This window comes from Dunckerocampus dactyliophorus, chromosome 2, assembly GCF_027744805.1.
Source record: "Dunckerocampus dactyliophorus isolate RoL2022-P2 chromosome 2, RoL_Ddac_1.1, whole genome shotgun sequence".
NCBI lineage: Eukaryota > Metazoa > Chordata > Actinopteri > Syngnathiformes > Syngnathidae > Dunckerocampus > Dunckerocampus dactyliophorus.
The window spans coordinates 42,608,035-42,634,739 of NC_072820.1; the positions used below are offsets into that span (position 1 = coordinate 42,608,035).

Genomic DNA, 26,705 nt, shown 5'->3' on the forward strand with positions numbered 1-26,705 from the left:
ACGCCACACTGTTTGCGGATATGCTAAGAGATGGAAAATCAAAGTCCGCTTTTAAACGGTTTATAGTTGTGTAATTTGTAATACAACATTTGAAGTGAGTAAGTACTAATTTGACTAGGTCGTGTGCTCGGATGCAGTCGTTTCTTGTTCCCCTTCCGGTTTCGCTACCATTCATAAACAGAAACACACACATCTTGTGCTTTCTTTATTGAGACCTACTGTGCACTACTATAAAAGGCAGGATGAGTAATCCACCGTGGCCCACAGGGAAGAAACTGGTGCATCTGGATTTGAAAGGTGCCCCTCCGAAAACTGAATACCTACACCAGGTAAAAGCTACTTTGTCATAACATTGCTTTAAACATGTATGTGTAAACACTTTCTCTATTTTGGTGCTCCAGCTGATAGAGTGCTTCTCTCAACTTGGTGCCGATGGCCTCCTTGTGGAATATGAGGACATGTTTCCTTATGAGGGAGAGCTGAAGCAACTGCAGGCAACAGCACAACCTGCATACAGGTACAGTACAGCTTACCACTGGATATTGACAATTGTGTTATGTGTGGGAGAATTGTCGTTCATGTCACTGTTCATGCGATGCTGTGTTTTTAGCCAAGATGAGATATTGTCCCTGCAGAAAGTTGCAAAATCTAAGGGCATGGAGATTGTACCACTTGTGCAGACATTTGGCCATATGGAGGTAAGGCAGATGTCTTGTAATTTCTCTGTGTACAGTAGGGGTGGGGAATACTGCAACCTTTTTACCTTACTTTTTACTGTGAATTCCTGATTAGTGCAAATTGACAGCATGGCAGTATTAACCAAGATTCTACACCCCTTTATTTTTAGCAACTGGAAGAATGATTTAATTGCACCTGCACAAAAGCTTTATTGTCATTGCTGTTAAGACACAACTGTCACCTATTTTGACAGATAAGAGGGTTCCACTGGAATCACAATAAAACACAGGATAATGATTTTAGGTAAACAACATTTATTTGTATCAACGCACTTATTTGTGAGCAATTTAACAATATAGAAATGTGACAATATAAGACCATGCAACAGAAGCAGCAAAATAAATAAAAATACAGTATTCCATTTTATTACATTAAAGTGAATAGTGCTAAATGACCAAACAAAGCAAAAACTACTATTAGCTCTCATCCAAATCCTTTGTTTTTTTTGCCTCAGAAGCCCTCCTGTGTCCAAGAGCCTATTCCCTGACTTTGTAAACAATGTAACAATATGAACAACACGTTTCCATCAGACTATCCCAGGGCAGCTGTGACAACAGATCAGTGTGTGAATGGGGAGTGAATGAATTGTGAAGCGCTTTTGGGTGCCTTGAAAAGCGCTATAGAAAATTTAATCCATTATTATTATTATTAACAAAAACACACACAGGTATTTGTGAAAATTAACACTGACGACTGCTGTAAATGATTTAATCTCATTACGTTAGTACACTCCTAATAAACATTTAAAGACAAGTTGAAAAATTGCAAGAATTTACATTTTGCACTGTTGGATCTTAAGGACGTTCTAAGCAGACCTTCAAAATGCAAATAGCAGAAATGGGATTGAGACAAAAAATGTTTTGAGTAAGCAATTTATTGCAAACAACCATTAAACTGAAATAGCCTGTTCATCATCTGATGTAAAAGGTTAAAGGAGAACTGCATTTTTTTTTTATTCTGCCCATCATCCACAATCCTTATGTGAGACATGAACACATGTCTTTCTTTTTCTGTGTGTTCTAAAGATATAAAAACAGCTAAAACAGGCCGCTAAGAATGCACGTAAGTGGGCAGACCTATTCTACCTCCAAAAACCACCAACCACGCTACATTTACATGATCTGGAGTCAAATTGTTATTGTTATTGTAGGCGCTAACAGAACTACTTTTCTGGCATAGTGACACTTCGCCACACCACACGGGCTAGCTACTAGCCAGCTAGCGACTAGCTTCACCACACACTTGCAACGCAATGCCTCCGGCCGCTACCGAAAGGTAACGCTACCTATTGGAGATGCCGCCACTGCTGCTGTGTTTGTGTTTTTCAGTTTGGAAAAGTTAACGCGATGTGTAGCCAAGGAAGAAAGTTCCCGTAATGCTTCAAATGAAGTAAATACAGTATGTAAGAATTACATGTTATCATGAATGTGCCTATTACCACATGGCCACAGCATGCATATAAAACCATAAAACATTGTTGGAGGGTTTTGGAGGTGTTTTAATAGGCGGAATACGTGTGTCCCATTACGCGCATTAATCAGCTGCCTCTTTTTAGCTGCTTTTATATCTTTAAAACGCGCAGAAAAGAGAAAGACGTGTGTTCATGTCTCACATAAGGATTGTGGATGATGGGCAAAATTCAAAAAGAAGTGCATCTCTTGCAATGTGCATTCCCTTGCTGATGCGTTTGGACGCAGTAAGACATTCATTTTAAACTTCTGAAAAGATCCTGAGGGTTATGGAACAAAAAAGTCAGGTGTAGACCCAAAAAAATTTACAAGATCCGATTGGCTGTCCGTCAAGACACAGGGCGATCCTCGGCCAAAATGAAGGTTTTTATTGGTGCTGAGTGCAGTCCAATAACCATCAGACAGCATCTGCAAGAGAAGGGTTGTAAGAGCAAAAAACATCTTCAAAGGCCTCGTCTCCTTCAACACCATAAATGTGCCCGTTCGCAATTTGCAGGAGAGCACCAAACATGGGACATTGAAAGGAACACATGATCCATCATACTGTGTGTCTGGAAGGAAGTCCTGATGGCTTCCAACGTTACCAGCATGACAAGGAGATCCCACCTAAGATGTTTTCTACAAGGCACAGTGGAGGGGGCGCCATCATGATCTGGGATGCTTTTTCCTTCAATGGAACAGTGGAGCTTCACGTTATGCAGGGGCGTCAAACAGCAGCTGGCTGTGTAGAGATGTTGCAGGGGGCATCCCTCATGACTGAAGGTCCTTGTCTGTGTGGTAATGACTGGCTTTTTCAACAGGACAACACTGCAGTTCACAATGCCTGCCTATTTCACTGTAATGCTTGTTTGCGATAAATTGCTTACTCCATTTTTTTTGGCTCACTCCCATGTCCTCTTTTTCTATTTTGACGCTCTACTTAGAACCTCCTTAAGATGCAACAGTGCAAAATGTAAATTCTTGCAACTTTTCAACTGCTCATAACATTTTGATCAGGAGCGTATCAGTCAGATACTGAGCTACCCTTTGTATTGATACTATCAATATTTGGATTGATCCACCCACTCCCAGTGTACACAAGTCAGTGACATAATTGTACACATTTCGGCGGCCTGTGATCTCTGTCCTGTAGTTTGTGCTCAAGCACCAAGCCATGTGGAACTTGAGAGAAGTGTCAGACTGTGTGGGCACACTCAATCCTCTCAGAGAAGATGGGCTGAAGCTTGTGATGGAGATGGTGAGACAGGTGGTGGAGCTCCATCCAGGTCTAAACACGCTACACATAGGCGCAGATGAGGTAATGTATACTAGTTAATGTTTTGTTTTTTTTCAGGTATTAGCATTCTCTTAAGCCCTTCATTTGCCTTAAGGTTTACAGGTTGGGTGAAGGTGAGACGTCAAAATTATGGTTGGCTTCAACTGGACGCACAGTAGAGCAACTTTTCTTGACTCATGTCGTATCGGTGGCAAGGTACATCAAGAAGATGTGGCCTCACATGACTATCATCATGTGGGATGATATGATGAGGGGGATGAGCCAGGACACATTGAAAGGTGAGCCGGAATGCACCTTTCATAACTATGATGAATAGTGATAAAATACAGTTATGCATCCATGTTGAACAGGTACTTGAAAAGAGCCATGTCTCAACAGTATAAGTTATCACAATTTTTACTTCTAGCACATCAAATCTACACAAATTGATTTGTGGAAATAACGGAGAGATATTAAAACGGTACAACAGTGGACCCCCGTTTTTCATCGGGGTTATGATACACCTGTCTGTGTGAATGCAACAGAATAAGTTTTACACTTAGACCGTCGTGAGACAGGTTAGGTGAGTTTTTACCCCACGGATGTGTTGTTGCAGTGGTAATCTATATACGCATACACTATACATTATTGATGATTAGTTTTATTATTTAACAATAACAGTGCTCTTGGTCAATCCAAAATGTTAATAAACCTCAAACTTTAATATTTAAGGAAGTGAAAGTGAGGTTTTGGCTTTTGTTGAGAATATCTGTGTGCACAATTATTAGACAATTATTCGGAAAAATGCGCAGCAGAGTACTTCTTCAGTTCAACCTGCTCATACTATTGTTGTACGCTGTAACAGAGAGTGATTTTAGACCGTAGTCAAATTTCTAGTGTGGTTACATACATGGCGAATCAAGCTAATTCGGATTCGGATTCTTAAAAGTAAAGTTAAACTATTGTGTCGTCTCGTTCTCGAGAACCCAATGTTGTGTATCTTGTCGACTTGTGAGCTGAGTGTATCGTGACACCCCTACTTGTTATGAAACGTTTTGACTCCAGCTGACCTTGACTCAAACTGAAGTTCAACACTTGGGTCATGCTAAAATAATGTCTTATCATGTTTGAACATGTCTGCATTTCTTTGTTTGCATGGCAGCTAGTGGTATTGTAGGACTAGTCCAACCAATGCTGTGGGATTACACACCTAATATGGATGTGAACAAAACAGGTACAAACTACAAACGTTTCATTCTCATTCAACAATGTGAACTGTGTAATATTACAACAATGTGATTGTAAAGGTTCTCAGTCTCCAGCGTCATGATTCAGTGGAGCATATTTTATATATTTTATTCTTTCTTGGCAGTGTCGTTGCTGGAGAAGTACTACAGTGCCGGTATGCAAGATGTCTGGGCAGCCAGCTCCTTTAAAGGCTCCACCTGTGTTTACACCAATGTACCCAGCACACAGAGACATGTAGAGAACCATTTGCAATGGTTGAAGGTGGCTGCATCTCTCCCCACTGGTTTAAATCTTAAGGGCATTGTCATGACAGGCTGGCAAAGGTAAAACATTGTTTTTTTTCTTTTAACAATCTAACTTTATTTACGCATGGAGAAACCCTCATTAAGTGCATTTGTGCTTTCCTATCATCAGGTATGACCACCTGTCTGTGCTGTGTGAGCTCATGCCCGTGGCTCTTCCTTCTCTGGCAGCTTGTCTCCAAACACTTTTCCATGGCCAGTTGAGTCCTGAGGCTCAAAGCAAAGTGAATAAAATGTTGGGTGTCTCCTCTGTGGAGGCAGAGTTCATGGGAAGGTGAGGCCTACACGTTTTTTTTTTTTTTCAATAAATTACCGTATATGTTAATTTTTCACTTGAAGAGAATTTTGTCTCATTTGTGTTTAGCGCTTCTGGTGATTCCATCCTGTTTCCGGGAAGGACACTAGCAGAGGCAATTGTGGAACTGGATTCACTCATTAGCTCAGAGGACATCATGTATTTTGAAAAAAATATGTGAGTCTTGATTAGTGACAAAGTACTTTAACTTACCAAATTTTCTCTTCATTATTAATTCACACTTGAATTATTGCTGTAACCCTTTTGATTTCTTAACATAGTTTTTCCTTTATCAATCCACAAGCTACTCCTTTCTACTTTTGTGATTACGTCACTGCATAAATGATCTATTGCTGCACAGTACGGCTGCAGAACGTGCGCTGTGCGTAGGGCCACACGATCCGTGGGGGACCCCATTTTGCGCAAATGCACAAAGAATGCACATCTCTGTCATAAGGCATAAAGAGAAAAAAAAAGATTAATCTGACACCGTCCTCGCTGCCGCAGTGACTGATAGAATGCAGCAGAATATGAGAGTAAAATGGCAGAATTCACCTTTACCTGTCAGTCCCTGGTGGGGTAATGGTACAGCTGCTGCCGTGGGACCCTGGGTTGCACTTTGGACACCCCTGATCTAATTAATTATATTAACTCAGATGCTGCAGTAAATTCCACTTTTCATCACAAAAAAAACACACAAGAGCTGAAGTCTCAGATGTTCTTGTAGGTTCCACTGTGATTGCATAAATATAGTCTGTATGTGACCTAGGTATGTACGTGGATGGTTCAGTCCTTACCACAGAGCAAGGAGAATGCTAAATCCTCTTATCGCTGTGCAGATTCACTGTCAAGCATCAAGGTGAGCACTTTTCATTTTCCAAACTGGACCGCATTGGTTGTGAGCTTGCATGTGGATTGATAATATGATTTGGTATCTCTCCTAAGGTATTTGGCTATGCTGCAACAGAAGGTGGATGTAGTAAGAGAGCAGATGAGTAGTTTTTACCCAGATTCAACAGCACAAGAGTGGATAGAAGAGCATGTTAGCCCGGTGATGGCCCCCCTGCAAAGGATTATTGATGAAATCTCAGCATGCACAATGAAGATAGTTCCATAGAATCATCTTCCCTCTTAGTCATAAGGATTGTGGAGTACATATTATATGCTTGCTTGAAACAATTAAATCCAACAAATTATCAAATGATTTTCAAGTGGCATTCATTTATTTCCGTATGTACTTACAGTAAATAGTGGCCTGATTCAGAACACTTTTCTTCCTTATATTATGCAACATCACAATTTTCTCCAGGTACACTACAGGAGATAATTGTGATGTTGAATGATATAAGGAGCTAAGGACCAAAATAGATAAAGAGCATGAAGACGTGAAATCCTTAAAGAAACACATTAAGGATTTGAAGAATGAAAATGCATCACTTCATAAAAAAATGGATGGCCTGGAAGGAAAAGTGGGAGCTTTAAAGAAGCAAAATAATGAAAAGCATCACATATTGCATATGACTTGCAGAGTGGATGACTTGGAGCAGTCAAAGCGCATGAACAATGCTTCACATAACACGCAATTCTTATGCAAGTGCAGCTAATAATGGAGGAATAAGATGTTGCTCCAACAGAGCAACAGGTGGCCAACCTTCTGCAGTCAAAGGGGGTGGATTTGGATGACGACAACATGGATACATTCATTCCAATGTTTGGCAGGAATAAGGACACCGGCCATCATTATAAAGTTCAACAACAGAAAAAACAGGGTAGCATGGCTGAGGCAGAGAAGCAAGCTGAAAGAAACAAACGTCTACATCAGGGGTCGCCAGCACGGTGCCCACGGGCACCAGGTAGCCCCTCCAGGACCACAAGGCGCCCACAACCTTGCTTGTCATTCAGGTTTTCAGTTAATAGTAATGAGTACACTAGAGAGAAATGCATTCTGAAATACGAAATTTGAGTTGTGGATACCAGCATTTTCTTAATGTTCTAGTAAAACAAGCATGTTGGTTTGGTTTGAAATAAGCTATGACAATAAATGTTACAAAAATGAGTAGCTCTTGGCTACTTTCATTTTCCAGAAGTAGCTCTCATGAGAAAGAACATTGGAGACCACTGGTGTATCTCAACATCAATGAGCATCTGACATCAGCAAGAAGGCACGCGACTTAAGGAAGCAGGGGAACATTCAAGACACTTGGAGCGCCAACCGCAAGAGGAAGCCAAAGTACTCTGTTGTCAAAGACATCAAAAGTCTGGACAAAGAGTACATCATGTCGACTGCAAGGAAATTAAAGGACATAACCCACAAACACTTGACGCAGCTTTGAAGTCAACATCCTCAATGTTTTATTTAATGTTACAATAATTCAAATGTACGCCTATTTATTATTAACCATTTACTCCCAATTTAGCATTTTCAAATTGTATTTATTTCCTTAATACTGCACAAGGTTTATAATGTCATTATTTCAACTCCTATTTTGCTTCTTGATTTTATTTAACACCATCCTTTCATTCTGGAAGTGGAACAAATGTAAATGACAAATGTCGGAAAGTGAAATATTCAAAGTGTCAACACGTAAAAGTTATGGTGTGAATGTATTATCAGTTATAGGGGTGGGATTAAATATAAGATCTGCTTCTTCCTACTCCTTTTCAGACATGTTGAATTGTGCAAATGTAACCATGTGATGTTCCTTCATGTAAATTGTTCCACGTTGGACACAAATAAACATACCATACCAGGCAAAACTATACATACAGTACATACACTACTCACAAGCAGAGGATATTCGTCTTTCAGGTGAAATTGCAGGATCAACTTAAAACGCACTATAACCCTTACAGGTGAACCTAATTTGACTGTCTCGAAACCATGAATGCAAATGTCCAACTGTCCAATGTTTCAGTGCTTGTTGCACAACTTGTTCACAAACCTGTTGCAAATTTTGCCATTCAGCTCCTTGCTAAACAAAGTCGTGCAATTCATGTGCATTCAAGTTAAGTTCACCTGTACAAGTTACACAGTAGTGCATTTTAGGTTCATCCGGAAATTTCACACAAAATATCCCTGACTTTTTGTGAGTAGAGTATATGTCTTTGGTTAACAAGAGAAGTAACAGGCAGAGGAACTTCACACATCAATTACTCTTGACTGGTTTGCCAGTTTGTGCATGCATTCATCCCAATTGCCAGCTTGGTGTGTGAAAACAACCAAAAACTGGGTGGTCCAGTAAAGTGTGAGAATAGACCGTGTTTGGTCCGCTGACACACACAATAAATACATATTAGGGTTCAGTAGAGAAGCACAGTAATAGGGAGTGTCTTGCCAAATAATAATTAGACAGAAAAGTCACCATACTTTACACACAAACTAGAACATGAGAATATTTTCCTAAAATAAAGCTGCAGATGGATGCATGCATGCATGCATTTAAAGTCTGAAGGTAAGCATCCCAAGTATTAAAAGTATCATGTTATGTTTTGGCAGTGGCAGCATCCCAAAATCCAACCAGTCAAAATTACACTACAAGTTTATTTACGTATTAACCTCTGTTAGGGTTTTTCTTTTTCACCCTCTGAATCACTGCTGTTACCCGAGGAGTCCACTTCCTCCTCTGTGTACTCTGCCATTTCATCTTGCTGCCGCCGCTCGTCCAGACCCAAAAAGCTCTTCAGCAGTGCAGCTAGTGCCTCCACATCACTGACAAGTAATGGAGAAAAACCCAAAAAAAACCAGCGATGGTCAATCTTTCACTTTTATGTAACTTTATAATGCACTGTACAAAAATCATATATATACAGTGGAACCTCTAAGTACAATTGGATTCATCACGTCAACCTCCAATTTGGGTGATGTGGGACTGTCTTGGTTGATCTTTTCCTTTCAACATTGCGTGGACGTTGAGAAGAGTACCTTTGGATTGGCAGACCGGGGTGGTGGTCTCCCTTTTCAAGAAGGGTGGCCGGAGGGTGTATTCCAACTACGGGATCACACCCCTCAGCCACCCTGGGAAAGTCTATTCCAGAGTGCTGGAGAGAAGATTATGACTATTAGTGGAACTTCTGCTATAGGAGGTGCAATGTGGTGTCACAATATGTTGCATTTGATTTTGTATTTTGACCCCAAAATTGTGTAATTTCACAAATTGCACAACTTCAGGAGCTGACTTTTAACTATAGAGGTTCCACTGTATCACTGAATCAGAGTTACCTGCGCCCCCCAAGTGTGGCACTCTGGGTCAAGGGGTATGAAAAACCTGTAGCCAGACGTAACATCAAGAGGTAGCCTTTCCCCAAATAACGGACCCTTTCCTCTTGGATGCAGACATCATGGAGATGCCTCAAGTCTAACACAACTTCAAAGGGGAGAAAACAAAAAAAAGGCTTTTAGCACAAGTATATTACTGTACTAACGAATACAGTGGAACCCGCTTATCTCATCGCCCCTTGGACTGGCTGGCTGACGTTGACATAGCTGAAATTTACTTGTGACTTTGGCCAGAGAAATAAGGAGAATGGACGATAAGGGTTTTTTTTGTTGTTTTTTTTTAACTACGGCAGTTTATTGACATAATTTTCCTCCTGTTTTTATATGATTGTCACGACAGGATCATTGTGTATGATTCTGAAGTGTGATTCAGGGGTTGGGCTTTAGGGGGCAGTGGCATATGTTAGAACCAGCCCGAGAGAGAAGAAGAGCTGCCAAACCACGTTGGTTTTAAGATGATAATGACAAAATACAGGACTTACATACAATACAGTTAAAATAGTTGTAGCTGTTACGACTAATCATTTATGTTGATGTGTTATGTAAAGACACATGTAAAACAGATTGCAGATTGTAGTTTAGCTTTATGCTTATGCTAAAAGAACTAGAGTTCCCATGATGCTTAGAGTGAGGACCCAGGAAGTAGTGAATTTCCGAAATGGACGCTAGTATGACACGTTTTGATAGAAGTCTTATGCAGCGATCCTGTTTTGATCTGACAAATCTTAAGTAACTTTGATCAAATGTAGAATTCCTACAGCTTCTGTTTGGACATTAACACTGTGGTAGCTGTTCAACTCAGATGAATAAAAGCAGCTACACGTTTCACCCGCTCGAGCAAACAAGTGATGCGGGAAAACCCGAGGCCAGCTTGGACTGCAAGGTTCATAGTGCGCATGAAGCACTTAATATGCGGTTCCAATCCTGCCTCACGCACTGCTACTTCCATATTAGGTGTATTATCCTTCACAGTATCCATGCCATAGCTCACAGCCTGCCATGTGCCCACAAGACAGCTTTTCTCTTAAAGGAGAAACATTTTCACGTTTTAATCTTGCGAGATCTCGTGACAGAAAATATAAAATTAAAAGGGTGCATTTTGTTCGTTGCTGTGGTAGAATCCAGGTTAATACTGTCATGGTTTTATTTTAAAGCTCATTTTGCACTGAACAGTAAGTCACTGTGTGTATATTTTAATGTTTTGTTTTGCGATAATGATAAAGTTGGCAATACAACAACACTTCGAGATAAACTCAAAATTTTTCATAGAAGGGTCTCAAATTTGATGTCAAGGTCGACTTAAGCGGGCACTTTTTAGAAATATTAATAACACAGTCTGGGATTTGATGGGTTGTTTGACATTGACGGGTTGGCAACATAAGCAGTACTGACTTCAGCAGGTTCCACTGTAGATTAACAAAAAAAACCCTCTCTGTCACAACTTACCTTTCTCTTGTCCCTTTTTCCACAACGTCAAAACTAAAGTGTACAAGCTAATGGTTTTGAGTTCAATCACATTCGCAGTTTTGTCAAATACTGCCTCTTCCCATTCTTCCATGTTCTGCATTGCCACAAACAGACAGCCGGTCACATAGAAAAGCTTCCACAAGATGCTATCTATGTAGAAAACATGACAAATAGGGGCAGTAGTGAAATGTGTGAGTCAAGCAATGAAACATTAACATATGGTAATTTTATTTGCATACCAGAGCTGTAGTATGCAGCCGCCAACCCAATTGATGCCATACCTGGAAACAAGGAGGTAAGCCAGGTTGTCAGTTAACATGGTATATTCTCAGTTAATTCAACTGTTTAATAGTTTAAAAAAATATGCACACATACGTACCAACAAAGAGAGACCAGGAACGGATGCCAGGGGTTCTCTTCAGGTGCAGAATTGTGGCGCTTTTGTCCTCTACTACCATGTATCCCATCTAAACCAAAAACATTTGTATACCAAACTATTGACTCACCCTGACAACGTAGACAATAGATCCCAGCCTATTTGCAGTTCGGCATTCTTTACTCTGCTTTAAATTGTAAATTTAACGGTAAGTTAAATAGAAAGTGGTTTGATGGCGCTATCTGCAGTGGGGTTTATGGGGGGGTGCAGCCACAAATTGACTTTTTTTCACAAATTTTCCAGCAGTCAGTCTGCGTGGGTTTTCTCCGGGTACTCCGGTTTCCTCCCACATTCCAAAAACATGCAGGTTAGGTTAATTGGCGACTCTAAATTGTCCATAGGTATGAATGTGAGTGTGAATGGTTGTTTGTCTATATGTGCCCTGCCATTGGCTGGCGACCAGTCCAGGGTGTACCCCGCCTGCCGCCCGAAGTCAGCTGGGATAGGCTCCAGCATGCCCCCGCGACCCTAAAGAGGAGAAGCGGTATAGAAAATGGATGGATGGATGGATGTGCCTGTCATTGTTTCTTAATGTGTAAAACTGGCTTTAAAATGTATTTAATAATTGTGAGAGGCATATTATAGGGACCAAGTTATGATATCTCTCTGTTGACTCAGAGTGGCAAATATTCCATTCCAAATCCATAGAATTGGGAAAATAAGATTTGATGCTTAAAATACATTAATCTCCCTAATTCTTCATATTTCCCTCATGGTTTCAGTCTGTTTCCTGTGTGTATTCTTAAGTGTTTAATTACATTTCCACTGCAAACGTGGCCATTCCCACTGTATAATGAGCTTTTCCTTCAAAAGTACTATTTCAAGGGCTGAAAATAATAAATATTATAGTGTCTAAGAGGAAGGCCCATGCCTCGAATAATATAAAATCCCTTACCTTAAATGAGGCGATATACGTTTAGATTTTCGGTAAACAATTGAAACAAAAGAGACTGTACACTTTAAGTATGTATGAGGAAGTTCTACTCGTGTAAACGTCTGCTTGTAATGGGTGACGCTTCCTTCCTGGATGCGTGTTGTCTGATTGGTTGGGTTCACTTCCGGTTGGATTCAAAATAAAAGTGAAAGTTAAATAAACACATATAAGGGTTGTATTATTGTACAGTGCTATATTGTTACTATATTATTAGTTATAATAGTATATTTGCCATATAGTTATATTTTAGAGTATTATGGTCAAAATAAATTTTGACACTATTGTTGTACTCATTGTGTCAATTCGATAACTACAATAATTTTGTTACAAAATAAAAAAAATACCACATCTTTAATCTTGTAACAATAATATTCTATGTTAAATGTAAGATATTTAAAAATATTTTTTTTCTTGCTCATACTTCCGGGACAGGTAACGCTCTTTGCGCATGCGCTGTTTTGTATATTTCTCTATAACAATGGAGTCGGACGTTCATAGACATGACTGGGTTTGACAAACGCCGATTCCTTTAAAATCACCCGTTTGTGTGTCATGAAATAACGATAGCGACTTACGATACGAGTCCCATCGACAAGGAATGCACCGACCTTGCCTTTATACTTGAGCTGTGCTGAGTGCTTGTGGTTTCACCTTTTCTTCTGGGCTCTTTTGGCAGCGGGAGCTCCTCCAGTGGTGCTGATGTTCGTGTCTTTTGTCTCTTCACAGTTGCATACTGGTAAGTTTCCGAAAAAATTACCACGCAGGGTCGTCACTGACTAAGAGCAGGAGTTAAACGTCAGTCACTGTGCTGCGCTTCCTACAGTGTTTATTTTAAAGGTCCGGATCGATACTAGCGCGACGAGATCGATATTTTTTACATTTCTTCTGTGTATTTTCTCAAATAAAGCGTATTATTTGTATCAACTTCGCTCTTTGCGTTATTTTTCCTCTGGCAATATTTTGACTTTATATCCGTAATATTATAACTTTTTTCCCAACCAAATTTTTCAACAATTACAATCGTACTTAATTTGTTTGTTATATTACAACATTTGCTTTACATTTCACCTCCATGCTACTAAAATGACATTATTTTCTTCATTATATTATGAGTTTGTTCTTGTAAAATTGCAACTATTTTTTCGATAAAATATGACATTTTTCTCTTAATACTTTTTTTAAATTAGTTATTTTTTCCATTTCTGTTGGGTTTTTCATGTTGTAAATTTTCTTCTCGTCATATTATCACTTTATTCCCATAAAATTTAGGCTTTTTCCCGGACCTAATTTTCTAAAAGTTTTTCACTTTATTTTGTTGTTTCTCTTACAACAAATAACATTTTTATCTTTAATATCTCCGCTGTATACTACTAATATACTACCGCTGTATACTACTAATGCCATTATTTTTCTACATAATATTGCGAGTTTATTCTCGTGAAATTTCAGCTTTTTTGTTAGAATGCAACTTTTTTTCTCTTAATATTTTGACTCAATTCTCATAAAATGACAGCTGTTTTTTCCATTTGTTTTTTTTTTAATTTTCCAACTATTTCAACTTTCTTTTGTTAATTTTAATAATTTTAATAATATTATTTTGACTTTTTCCCTAACCTAATTTTCCAAAGATTAAAATTTTATTTTGTTTTGTTTTCCATAATATTCAAACTTTTTTAAAAAATTACATCTTTTTTTATGTAATAATTCAAACTTATGCTACTAAAATGACATAACAGTACAACAATTACGAAAGCATAATATTACGCTGTTTTGTGTCTTTTTGTCTCTAATATTTTTACTATATTCTCGTAAAATTACTGCTTATTTCTTTTTTTTTTTTTTTTTTTTTTAAATTATATTTTTAGAATGTCCCGCAAGCCACACTTTGGACACTCCTGGCCTCAAATCTTGTCTTTTGTTTTATTGTACCATTCTAATCAGTATCCATATCAACATTACTGGCCCTTTACTGTATTTACTTGATGTCTAAAAAAACTAAAACTATTGTCTTTATTAGATTTTACAACGTTTCCTCCTTGTTTGGCCAAAAATGATGTAATGGGGTTTGTGAATAAGATATGTGTAATTAATAACCAGATAGTGTCAGGATAATTGTTTAGTGCTTATTATAAGCAGGCTGAAACTTTGCCGCAGTCAAAGGAAATGATTACTTTCTTGGAAGGTAGAACTATTTACCTTCTTCTATTCACAGATAACAGCTTATGAAAATGTCTGAGGTCGGCATCGGGAAGCGCAAGGAAAAGTGCGAGAACTGCACCAAGCAGGTATTTTTTCTGGATGTTTATCCCAGAAGATTAGCTCACTCATACAGTTTAGCAGTGACTAATGACCTCCTCAACACAGTGCAACAAGAAACAGAGCAATGATGATATCAGCGCACATCAGGAGAGCGATCTCGTCAATGGACAGGTAGTCTTATTTCTGAGCAGTCTGACTGAAAATGCCTCCAACACCAAATATTGAAATTCCATCAGGAGCGTGAAGGATCGCAGTTGCTCCTCAGTGCGTGTCTATCCTGTGACGGCTGTATGTCTGAGGAGGAGAGCCTGAAGGTCTCTCAACAGAACTTGGAGGAAGTAGAGCGTGTTTTTGCTCTCAATAAGGTAAACTACATTTATTATACCCGTGTAAGCTGGTCTTGATCGCATTTTTGAGAAATACCTCTCTGCCCACTTCAGAAGTGTGACGTGGCGAAGCACAAGGTTCTGGTGGCGTCGGTGTGTCCACAATCGCTGCCTTTTTTTGCCGTAAAGTTTGACCTGGACATCGCTGAGGCTGCCAATAAACTTTGTGGTTTTCTCAAGAGTCTTGGTAAGCTGCTAAGTACTTTTACATTTTTCTGCTTTATTTAGCTAGAAACATTGAAGAGCCATGTTCTTCACCTTATTTGTTTAATTTAAAGGCATTTGAAACATTGAAATATTAACTCATTCAATACCAAAGACGTATCAATACGTTTTTATGAACCCGAACGCCTGATCCCAAGGACGTTTTCTTTTACGTTTTTTTGCGTGGGAGGCAAAAAGGGGTGATGACGAAAGTGCACGATAAAATATGTCATTGTTAGAGCAGTTTTAAGCTACAAAAACGGCCACAAGGTGGCAGAAGTGCAATTGGTAAAGAGTTTGGCATGGATCTTTGGCATGTAAATACACACTGGACAGCAAGGAGGAAGTGAGAGAGCGTGGAGGAGTGTAGCGTGCAGAAGGTTACGCAGGAAATTTTTTAACGCATGCACATGCACGCACGTGTGCAAACACAGTTTTAGTTCCAAATGTGAAAATTAGAAATAGTTCATGGTGTTATTTTTGTAAATAAATTGTTATTTTAAGGTAAATCAACCCTTTTTGTGTTGTTTATGTTGTGGTACAGTTGTTTAGATACATGAGCTGTCACAAAAGCAAAACGTTTATGTCAAAGTGAAAGTTATGCTTGAAATGTATCTTTTCACAAAAAGAAAAAGCTTTCTCCCTTTTCTAGTCGGGAACTGATATTTTCCTGAAACTTACCTGTCTTCTACTGCTGATTACTTGAGAAGGGAAAAAGGTAGAAACAAAACTTTTTTTCTGATGAAAGATGAAAGTCTAATCTTTCTTTGGTAAGTTCCATGTTTATGTAGCCAAAGAACACAATATTCTGTGTGCCTCGTCTGAAATGGCCGGTACTGAAGGGGTTGAATTTTGAAAAATGGCTGGAATTGAATGAGTTAAATATGGATTTCTGCAAAAATGTAAAACATTGGTTCCTTTCCGCTTAACACAAATTACAACAATGAACAAAATGTAATGCAGTCGTCTCTCGCTAGATCGCAGATTGAACGTTGCTCCTTCAGTCTTGTCGCGTTTTTTTTTTTAATTGAATGAAATAATTAATTAATTATAGCTGTTTTGTAGTTGACGACAGCCTATCTCTACTAAAAAAAAATGCATATTTAAGCAAATTTTCCGTTTTTGTTGTCCAAATGAAGCATTTTGAAGCATAAAAATGGCTGAGTGAACTAAAATACAAATACAGTCATCCATCGCCACTTCACGGTTCAAATTTCGAGGTTTCACGTCATCACGGTTTTTCAAAAATAAATTAATGAATAATAAATCATGGTTGAATATGGCCTATTATTAGCCAAAACATATGTATATTTAAGCAAATGTTACATATTTTTTTCCTAAATTAAGCATTTTCAAGTATAAAAATGGCTAAATAAACTGAAATCCAAATATAAGGCATTCAAAAGGTATTCAAAGATGTACTATTCTACACTGATCACTAGGTGTCAGTAATGTTACTGTAATGTTCGGTGAGACTGTTGCGGGTGTAACCCACGGCAAGCTGAATCTCAACTCTGAAGCCCAGAGGCACTTCCTGTCTGCCGCTCACACGTGTAAAACGGCTGGTTAAACAGTAGCCTACCAGAAAAGTCATTCATCGCTGTCCTCGTCCTCCTCCTGGGAACTAAAATCACTAAAGTCGTGCTCTTCAAGTTTTGGAACTGAACAGCCCCACAATTCCACCAGCACACACCGCTGGTCTATCTCCTTCTTTCGTTGTTACCAGCGTCGCCCTGCCCCGAGGCAAATCAACCCCCAAGCCCGTGCTGTGCTCTCCAGCACGCAGCTGTGTCCCCCCCCCAAAAAACTTGCTGGTGACAGCGGACCATCCGACACCATTCCACGATGCCGAGATCCACCGGCCGACCCCAGCAAAAGCCGCTAGATCAATCACTTTCAACGTGAAAGCCGTATCACAACCACCTCTCCACGCATTCTCCCATGATGAGTAGTGATGTGCGAATTGATAATGAAATATTGATAGCTCCAATACCACATACAGTATTTAGGCTCTAAAATCGATTCTCACCTCAAAATATCGATAATTTGATACTTCTGTCATTTGAGGTAATGTATACCGTTAACCTGGAACACAGTGGAAAGTAACTAAATTATTGACACCTTGTCTAAATGATATGCAGTTGTTTAAAATAAATGAATAAATTACTCTGATGTCTTTATATATAATGTATATGTGGTATCGCACAAGACTTAATGATGTGGGCGCGAACACAAAGCACAGAATCACTGCTCCGAAGCACACGAGATGTCGCGAGACCAGAACACTACCACAAATTAGCCCTACCACTGTGTAAGCCGCAGGGTTATACATTCTACCTTATAAGAAGGCTTCATTAATTAAACAAGTGAGAATTTCTTACAGTAAAAATATAAAAATTTTCCCAACTCAGATTTTAAGTGTTTGGGTGATTTTAGGCCAAATGTGGGTCTATTTTAGCATTACTTTTAAGAAAAGTACAATGATAAATCTAAAAAAAATATATGACAATGTAGTGTATTTGATTTTTTCATGTCATTGTGAACAGTAAAATGGTTTAGAATTAAGCAGGCTTATTAACGCTTCATAAACTTTAATCACACGCTCTGTCCAGGTTGTATCATCCAGCTACAATTTAGCTTTCTCTCTCCTCTTCCTCGTCTTTCTCTCCTGTTGGTCCCATTAGCAGTGTCACAGTGCCCTCTACTGGTCAAGCATGTAGCAGTATAAATAATGGAGTTACAGTAATACAAGTCAAAATACATGAAACAATAGAAGAGTCGGCTTGTGTTCGTATCTCCGAAAGTTCGCATGTCGGATGTTCGTAAGTCGGGGACTTGGTGTACTTTACTTTAGCCAGTTTGACTCATTGTGTCATCTTACAAAGAACGCTAAACTCATCACACAGCAACTTAACACTCAAAAGGTAGCTAGGAAATATACGAACAAGTACCAATACAAGTTTAAAATAAAAAAAAAAACACCTATTTTTACATTTTTCCACGATGCATTTTGTGCTAGCAAAGCATTTCATTGGTGCCTGCCGGGGCTATGCAATGATGTCAGCGCCTTGACAGCCATCCATACATCGATCAATCCATTTTCTATGCCGCTTGTCCTCCAATGAAATGCTTTGCTCAGACTAAAATGCATTTTGGGAAAAAACCCACGCCCCTGCGTCACACTTTGGACACCACTGGACTAAATCCTACCCTGGGCTCCAAAGGGTTCATCTGGATGTTTGTGTTTTAGCATACATATATCATCTTGTCGCTCAACTCTCTGTGGCTTTTCTATGCAGGGGTGCAGTTTGTGTTTGATACCACTCTGGCAGCAGGTTTCAGCATCATTGAGAGTCAAAAGGAGTTCATTCAGAGGTACCGCAGGAGGCACCATGACTCCCACGCCTTGCCTATGTTCACCTCCTCCTGTCCAGGTACAACTCTCCTCATATTCTCTCTCACCTCCCTGTTTTTAGCTAACCGTCCTACCTTGCACCCCCATATCTGCATTTATTGCGCACCTTGTTGAGAGTTTCTATGCGCCTGCGGCATTTGTAGAAGTGCAGATAACGGCGCAGTGCTGGTGTGGAGAGATAGAGCACTCATTTTTGACCACTCCCTGTTTGAATGATATGGACAGTGACAATGACAACCTGCTGTGGAACATTCTGACAGCTACCCTGTCATTCCTTTTGTGAGAATAACTCGACTAAATGTGGCATTGTACATCTTCAGGCAGGTAAAGTCAGGAAGTTTGCAAGGTGTCATGTCGAGACACCCGTACTATAAATTGCACAAGCAATGCAAATAATAAAATAACATACCTGAGGCTGAGCTGTGGAAAGTGTTAGAAAACAAAGTGTATGTGTGTTTGAACAGGCTGGATACGCTATTCAGAGCGCGTCCTTGGAAGTTTGGTCACCCCGCACATCTGCACAGCAAGGTCTCCGCAGCAGATTATGGGCTGTCTAGTCAAGGACTACTTCTCTAAACAGCAGGTCAGTGAGCACAATAATAATCAAAGGATGTGACGAGCTAACACAGGAGGTGTCCACAGTGTGGCCCGGGGGGCATTTATAGCCTGCTGGTGGTTTCTTTACTGGGTTGCGGCACATTCTAAAAATATAATTTAACAAAAAAGAAAAAAAAACAATAGCAAAAATGGAAAATCAGCAGTAATGGAAAAATCAGCAGTAATTTTACAAGAATAAAGTCAAAATGGTAAGAGAAAAAAAGTTGTAATCTAACGAGAAAAAGTTGTAATTTTATAAGAATAACATTGTTATATTATGAGGAAAAATAATATATTTTAGTAGCGTAGAGTTGAAATATTTAAGAAAAAAATTTATTTTTTAAAAGTAGTGATATTATGAGGAAACAAACAAAGCCAAAAAATAAGTAAATAAAGCCAAAATATTATGGGAATAAAGTCATGATATTACGAAAAGAACAATTGCAAAGATTATCTAAGAAGTAAGTATTTGGAAAATAAAATTTTAAAAAAACTATAGCAAAAATGGGGGGAAAAAAGAGCACAGACCGAAATTTATACTAATACAACACTTTTTCACCTACAGTATATCACAAAGCTGTAGTGCAGTTTCTTCTTGAAAATGTGTATGTATAACTTTTTATCATTCTCTACATGGATTGGTTCACAAAGTATCAAAGTGGCCCTTGCATCCTTTCATTTTTTCAGTATGTGGCCCTCGGCGGAAAAAGTTTGGACACCCCTGATATAACATTATGATGTTGGCTGGCACTCAAGATTATTGACTCATGCCAGTACAAATAGAACACACACACACACACAATGCTGAGGGCCATTTGCTTTCATTTGAAATAAATCACACTGCTTTTGAACTATTATTAGCATTATTATTAGCCTCATTATTATTAGACTCCCCATTGTCTTGCTCTGCTTTGAAGAAACTTCCAATGGTCCAGCAGGCATTCTTTATGGGACCTCGCAAAAGGAAAGTTGACGGGGGACTTTTTATAAAAATTAAAAAGACAAAATAATTAAGTCAAAAACATGGCATCCTCGCTCACCCCGCAATACATTCATGCACGCAATAAAGATAAGTCAAAAGAAAACTCAGTTAAGTAATGTGATTGCTCCTCCCGTGAGCTGATGAATGATAGTCTAGTCAGAGGCGCACTGGGGGACGGGGAGAGTGAGGAGGAAGTGTTGGCTGTCATGCCAATGACAGAGCAGAGCGAGTCCTTACAAAATAAGGATCAGTTGTTACAGTATTACCATTTGAACGTCATAATAACCCCCACCCCCCGCTCTCTTTTCTTCCAACAGAAGATAAATGTTGACAAAGTGTACCATATGGTGGTGGCTCCCTGCTTTGACAAAAAACTGGAGGCTGTCAGAGAAGAGTTTTACAACAGTCTGCTGGAGAGCAGAGATGTGGACTGTGTCCTGACCTCAGGTTCAGTACTTCAAGTATAGTAGAGATGAAAAATACAAATGATTTGTCATAAACATGCATGGTGAATATATAATTCACTTACACTTACAAGGGAGATTCTCAAATACACTCCTGATCAAAATTTTAAGACCAGTTGGAAAAATTGCAAGAATTTACATTTTGCACTGATGGAGGTTAAAAATGCAAAAAGAAGAAATGGTGTTTCCATTAGGCTAGTGTTAATGTTGTTCCAGATGGTGAAGATGGCTTTATGAGGGCATCCACTGGCTAGAACTGGTGTCCATTTTTGTAAACTTCTCTTGCCATCAATCTCCAAATGTTCTCAGTTGGATTGATATGAGGGGAATACGCAGGATGGTCCAAAAGAGTGAGGTTATTCCTCTGGAAGAAGTCCTTTGTCAGGTGGGCATAGTGAACTGCAGTGTTGTCCTGTTGAAAAAGCCAGTCATTACCACACAGACGAGGGCCTTCAGTCATGAGGGATGGCCCCTGCAACATCTCCACATAGCCAGCTGCCGTTTGACGCCCCTGCACAACCTGAAGTGCCATTGTTCCATTGAAGGAAAAAGCAGCTCTGATTATGATGGTGCCCTCTCCACTCTGGGATCTTGTTGTCATGCCAGTCAGATTGGAAGCCATCAAGACCGTCAAGGTTAAATTTTTTCTCACGAGAGAATAAAACAGTCTTCCTCCTGTCAGTTTTGTGGCATTGAAGGAGACGAGGCCTTTGAAGATGTTTTTTTTTTGTTCTTAAACACCTTCTCTCTCCAATGCTTTCTGATGGTTACTGGACTATGTGTCTCGACGGACAGCCAGTCAGATCCTCCGACTCAGGGCCTGACATTTTTTGGGTTCTACCACTTGACTTTTTTATTCCATAACCCTCAGGATCTTTGAAGAAGTTTCAAATGACTGTCTTACTGCGTCCGACCTCAGCAGCAGTGACGCGCTGCGAGAGGCCTTGCTTATGCAGCGCAACGATCCGACCACATTCAAAGAGAGAAAGCTTTTTTGCCTTTGCCATCAAGAGATCATGACAGTGTGAATACCTGACAGAAAATGACATCTACATTTTTCCCAAGATTTTGGCTTTTAAAGGCTGTGGTCTTTGAAACTTTTAATCAGCTGATGAACAACCGATTTCACTTTAATGCTTGTTTGCAATAAATTGCTGCCTCAATTTTTTTTTTTGTCTCACTCCTATTTGTTCTTTTTGCATTTTGAAACTCTTCTTAGAACCTCCTTATGATCCAACAGTGCAAAATGTAATTTCTTGCAATTTCTCAGCTGGTCTTAAAATTTGGATCAGGAGTGTATGTCTGTGTGTCAGCCAGTTGCTACAGGTATTAGTAATGCATTATTGACGTCATGTGTCATGTTCCAGGGGAGATTTACTACCTTATGCAACAGAAGAAGGTCTCTGTGGAGGAGCTGGACTCTGTTCCATTGGACCATGTGTGAGTTTTTGACCAGTCTCACTCTATGAAAGAAGAGTTAATGGTTAGCAAAACTTTATATGGTGGTACACAAGTCACACTTTTTTTTTAATCTTTCAAGCCATATTTTACCTGTCATAAAAGTGTAAAAATAAGTTGTCCACCATTATAAATAAAATGTTGGAACAATTATTGCAGTTAAAATAACACGCTTTCAGTGTACATTCTGTTATTTTTTTGTTGTTTTTAATGTTTTGTTTTTGGCTTTGTCATGCCAGATGTATCGCTTTCCTATGTCAAAATGACTTCCATTTCTGGTTCTCTCAAATCATCATATGCGTTATAACATGTACCCAAAAACCAAGAAAAAACAAAACACACTTGTGGAATGATCCTAACTGTTGGAAAGCCTGTGTAAAATACTCCGTTTTTGTGGTGTCATTGTTTAATATGAAATGTGATTCCCGTATTTTCGCGACCATAAGGCGCACCGTATTAAAAGGCGCAGTCTCGGTTACCGGTGCTATTTCTGTATTTAACACATATACATGGCGCACCGTATTATTGGACGCAGGCAGTCAAACATACGGGCGCTCAAGTAGTCAGTGAGGAAGCGACAGTGCTTCATTTCTTTGGGCAGATTAAGAGCAGATCTCTCGTACAGTTTATCAAACCCACTGGAAATCGCGGAAGGTCATCGCTCAACACAACAGTCTCAGTCATGGTGCACAACTAAAAACATCACGCAGCAAAGATAGACAAAACAGACAAGACACTACCGCTATTTTTGCAGAACAATAAACTAACAACTATGTAGCTCAACCATGTAACTTTAAGAGCATCCGCACCAAAACAATATCTCAAAGCACACTGGGGAAAAGGACGTGCTCCCAGCAACACTACAATACGCTAGCATGCATGCACGCTAAAACATACGCTAGCATGCATGCTATCATATGTTTTTAAAAAGGTAGCGGGAGCAAAACCGAGTTCAGTTGTACTTTATTGAAGTATTTAACAATGTACTCACATAATTTTTTCCATCCTCATCCACAAATCCATCAAAGTCCTCATCTTCTGTATCCCAAATGAACAGCAGGGCAAGTTCTCCATCAAACACGCCAGGTTCCCTCTCGTCATTGTCAGAGTCAGTCTCGTTGCCGTACGGCTCCTCAGAAATGACGCCGGCTTTTGCGAAGGCTCGAACAACAGTGCATCAGACACGTTAGCCCAAGCAGCCACAATCTATTCACAAAATTGTGGTGTAACTCGGCCTGCGCTGCCTCCCAGTCTTAGTGAAGCTGTGTTCGCCATCTGTCATCCATCGCTCCCATGCTGGTCCCCTTCTCTACAGTGTGGTTCACCGGGATGTCGAAAGTGAGCGGCACCTCGTCCATGTTGGTGATGTGGTTGGGCTGGATGTGTTTGTCAGCAATTTTTTTTACTGCCGTAGGAGTCGCTGCGCCACGGTAGTCCTTGCCCGGATGGATAGATGGCGCCATTTTGTTGGTCTTGAATTCTTTTGTGGCGGCTCGATTCCCATGTTCCTCCACGTAACTGATAGCTTGCAGTTTAAACTGTGCTTCATAAGCCTGTCTCTTTGTAGGTGGCATTTTCGGGGGTCCTTAGCCAAACCGATGTTGTTTTGCACAATACACATACTGGCACTATGTACTACCTACTGAGGGCGTGCCTTTAGCGTCCTCTTTCACGCCCACCCTTCCCCCTTTCACGTCCGCATGCTGTCCTCAGTCACGTCCGCCTTTCGTCTATATAAACAGCGTGTTGGCAGGAAACGCTTCCAGTCAGTCAAGCGGAGCGCTCATCCAAGTCACACACTAACAGTGTAACAGTCTCAGGGGGTCTGATGACATCATTGCATGATGGCCGTTTAAACTCTGTGCAACCTTAGACATGCATTTTCCTGGAAATCCTGGTAAAATCCAAAATTCAACAACTTGAGGACTCCACTTTAGAGGTCCTAATCTGTTAGACTCCAGCGCCTAAGATTGCATCATTGTAAAGGCTCAATTGCCACTATTAATTGGATTGTCTGTCTACCAATTTCGCAATTTTGTCAGCAGGTTAAGGTTTTATTTGTAGCATCTTTACATTTGCGTATAAATATCAACATTGGTTGAAAATAGGTTTTCCCTCTTTGATTTGTTCATGGGCAGCACGAGGTGGTTAGCTTCACAGGCAGGAGGTGGTAGAAAATGAATGAATGTGTTTCTAGGTGTATGAATCTGGTGCCCCAAGTGCGGCTCGTAGCTAATTTTTTATCGGCCCTCGGCACCGCTGCTCTATACAGGTGGTCCTCAGTTTACGGTATTCTCAATTTCAGCATTTTGTGGTTACGAACGCAACCCCATAAATTAATTAAAAACGTAATTTTGATCCGGAAACATGAGACTCGATCGGGAACTACACTATCGGTCAAAATTTGTAGAACAGCCCAATTTTTCCAGTTATTTTGTTGAAATTCAAGTCATTCAAGTCCAATGAATAGCTTGAAATGGTACAAAGTTAAGTGGTGAGGTTGGAAAAAAGGTAAGGTCACCCACAACTCCAAAGTAATGTGTAAGATCCAGCTTACACCTGAAGTCTTGCGTCACAGTCCAGGAACAGAACTCGTATGTAGCCCGTGGACCACTTGTGTAGTTATAATAGTTGTAACCAGCAGATATTGCACAAGGTTGATAGTATAGTTTAACGAGGAGCCTGTTTAATAGCTGCAGGATTTGCATTGTAAAAGTGTTTTTTCCAATGTTGGCCGCGGTGGAAGTGTGATGATTGGTTGCCATTTTGCAAGTAAAGGGTAGACATGGCAGTAAATGATTTTCAAAATTAACTCTTGCAGGCTGGGTGATGGTGGAGACGTGGCGCTGGTTCGACATGAAGGCCACGGTTCTGAGGGTTTTCTGGAACATGTGTTCAAGCATGCTGCCAAAGAGCTATTTGGTCTGGATGTCCACAAGATCACATATAAGACCCTTAGGTGAGACAAGTTGGCACCAGTGTGTTTGCATGGAGGGGAATTGTGACCATTCAAACACTTGAATTTTGTAGGAACCGCGATTTCCAGGAGGTGACGCTAGAGCGAGATGGAGAAACGCTGCTGCAATTTGCTGCCGTCTATGGTTTCAGGAACATCCAGACCCTGGTGCACCGCATGAGGAAAGGACGGGTGCCTTACCAGCTGGTGGAAGTGTTGTCCTGCCCAGGAGGTATAACACTGCAACTGTGACTTCATTCCTTTTTGTGGTCACCGTTTTCTTTCTGACATGCTTCTCTGTGATCTTCACAGGGTGCTTGAGCGGCCGTGGTCAAGCAGAGTATGAGACAGCGGGCCGAGTGGATAAAAACCTGGTCCAGCAGATGGAGGAGGCTTACAGCAGCTTGTCAGTCAGTCTCCCGGAGGTCAACCCCACCCTGCAGACCCTTTATCAAGACTGGCTTCAGGGCCAGGAGTCACATCAGGCTGGCAAGCTACTGCACACCCAGTATAAGAGTCAGAGACAGATGCCCTCACATCCCCCACACATGCAGTGGTGAGGATAAAGGAGCAATGATTTTAATGAGGGTCCACCTTTGGGAATCCACTTGAACTGTCTCACAGGTTATCATTGGGATAAGTTAAGGACAAGCTTGTATGTTTAAACCAATCAGAGCTGGACGCAGTAGATGCAGTTCTTCCACTGGAGGGCGCTGTATAACAGATAAGCGTCCAACAAAAAAAGACTTGTGCAGACAAGGTCACAAATGTGATGTGGTTTATGTTGACAGACCAAGCAATAAGCCAACAAACAAAAGCTCATCTGAACGTACATAAGGAGCGTGTATTTCAAATCCACACCAGCCCAACGTGAAATGTGTTAAATGTTTACAATAAGTGTTATAATAATCATTATGCAGCAGTAATCATCCTATTGTCTCATCAGTCAATGACAAATGTGAGTTTCAAGCCTGATCAGTATTTTTTTTTTGTAATGGTACAAGCTCTGGTAGCAGGGAGGAATAGTGGTTAACCTCATAGTCGTCATAGAGTTCCGGGTTTGAACATCTATGCATGTTTGCTTGTTTGTATGTGCCCTGAGATTGACTGGCAACCAGTCCAGGGTGTACCTCGCCTCTTGCTCAAAGTCAGCTGGGGTGGGTTCTAGCACACACGCAATTTTAGGACAAGTGGTATAGAAAACCAATGGTTATTCGCCATTCAGCACAACAAACACTGGCTAATATTTGTTTTAATTTATATGTTGTTGGTGTTCTGTCTTTTATAAGATCAATACATGCTGACCACTAAAAAAAAAAAAAGTCTGACCACTGAAAATTGTTGGTCTTATTCTTTTAGAGCAGGGGTGTCCAAAGTGTGGCGGTGTGAAATTAAACAAACAAAAAGTTTTGGGGAAAAATAGAGCAAAAAGGCACAATGCAAAGAGGAAACGCTAAAATGTTGCTACTAATAACAAAAATGCAAAGCTTTGTCTTTAAATATATACATATTCAATGTATATACGGTACAAAATTGTAATAAATATATATGGTATATCAAAGTG

General features: G+C 40.0%; 3 protein-coding genes across 4 annotated transcripts; 2 read left to right on the forward strand and 1 right to left on the reverse strand.

Annotated features, from left to right (window-relative positions):
• Positions 1 to 7,247, forward strand: hexdc (hexosaminidase (glycosyl hydrolase family 20, catalytic domain) containing). The gene is made up of 11 exons (XM_054760145.1): positions 1 to 329; positions 402 to 517; positions 611 to 698; positions 3,340 to 3,504; positions 3,578 to 3,761; positions 4,625 to 4,696; positions 4,835 to 5,033; positions 5,125 to 5,286; positions 5,377 to 5,484; positions 6,077 to 6,166; positions 6,253 to 7,247. The coding sequence occupies exons 1-11, from the start codon at positions 243 to 245 to the stop codon at positions 6,422 to 6,424; spliced, it is 1,443 nt and encodes a 480-aa protein (XP_054616120.1). The 5' UTR covers positions 1 to 242; the 3' UTR covers positions 6,425 to 7,247.
• Positions 6,527 to 13,235, reverse strand: LOC129171503 (cytochrome b-245 chaperone 1 homolog). Of its 2 annotated transcripts, none has more exons than XM_054760216.1 (6): positions 13,072 to 13,235; positions 11,430 to 11,517; positions 11,290 to 11,331; positions 11,030 to 11,200; positions 9,527 to 9,671; positions 6,527 to 9,016 (listed from the first exon to the last, which is right to left on the reverse strand). In XM_054760216.1, exons 2-6 carry the CDS (start codon positions 11,515 to 11,517, stop codon positions 8,869 to 8,871), a joined length of 594 nt encoding a protein of 197 aa, XP_054616191.1. In that variant the 5' UTR covers positions 13,072 to 13,235; the 3' UTR covers positions 6,527 to 8,868. The 2 variants fall into 2 exon arrangements, with proteins under 2 accessions (XP_054616191.1, XP_054616182.1); XM_054760207.1 differs by lacking the exon at positions 13,072 to 13,235 and adding an exon at positions 12,382 to 12,512 and having other exon boundaries at positions 6,528 to 9,016.
• On the forward strand, positions 12,892 to 26,705 carry narf (nuclear prelamin A recognition factor). Its single transcript, XM_054760158.1, has 12 exons — positions 12,892 to 13,156; positions 14,633 to 14,705; positions 14,785 to 14,850; positions 14,916 to 15,044; positions 15,120 to 15,252; positions 18,569 to 18,703; positions 19,149 to 19,267; positions 20,581 to 20,710; positions 22,095 to 22,167; positions 25,007 to 25,144; positions 25,216 to 25,373; positions 25,454 to 26,705. The coding sequence occupies exons 2-12, from the start codon at positions 14,643 to 14,645 to the stop codon at positions 25,699 to 25,701; spliced, it is 1,392 nt and encodes a 463-aa protein (XP_054616133.1). The 5' UTR covers positions 12,892 to 13,156; positions 14,633 to 14,642; the 3' UTR covers positions 25,702 to 26,705.

What these genes read in the sequence shown, in the direction of transcription:
- hexdc (XM_054760145.1), top strand. Translation starts at nt 243, where the DNA reads ATGAGTAATCCACCGTGGCCCACAGGGAAGAAACTGGTGCATCTGGAT. An exon ending in AAACTGAATACCTACACCAG is followed by an intron (nt 330 to 401) that starts GTAAAAGCTACT and finishes TTGGTGCTCCAG; the next exon opens with CTGATAGAGTGCTTCTCTCA. An exon ending in TATGGATGTGAACAAAACAG is followed by an intron (nt 4,697 to 4,834) that starts GTACAAACTACA and finishes CTTTCTTGGCAG; the next exon opens with TGTCGTTGCTGGAGAAGTAC.
- LOC129171503 (XM_054760216.1), bottom strand. Translation starts at nt 11,517, where the DNA reads ATGGGATACATGGTAGTAGAGGACAAAAGCGCCACAATTCTGCACCTG. An exon ending in GGCTGCATACTACAGCTCTG is followed by an intron (nt 11,201 to 11,289) that starts GTATGCAAATAA and finishes TTTTCTACATAG; the next exon opens with ATAGCATCTTGTGGAAGCTT. An exon ending in GCCACACTTGGGGGGCGCAG is followed by an intron (nt 9,017 to 9,526) that starts GTAACTCTGATT and finishes ATTACTTGTCAG; the next exon opens with TGATGTGGAGGCACTAGCTG.
- narf (XM_054760158.1), top strand. Translation starts at nt 14,643, where the DNA reads ATGAAAATGTCTGAGGTCGGCATCGGGAAGCGCAAGGAAAAGTGCGAG. An exon ending in GCGAGAACTGCACCAAGCAG is followed by an intron (nt 14,706 to 14,784) that starts GTATTTTTTCTG and finishes TCCTCAACACAG; the next exon opens with TGCAACAAGAAACAGAGCAA. An exon ending in GCGATCTCGTCAATGGACAG is followed by an intron (nt 14,851 to 14,915) that starts GTAGTCTTATTT and finishes AAATTCCATCAG; the next exon opens with GAGCGTGAAGGATCGCAGTT.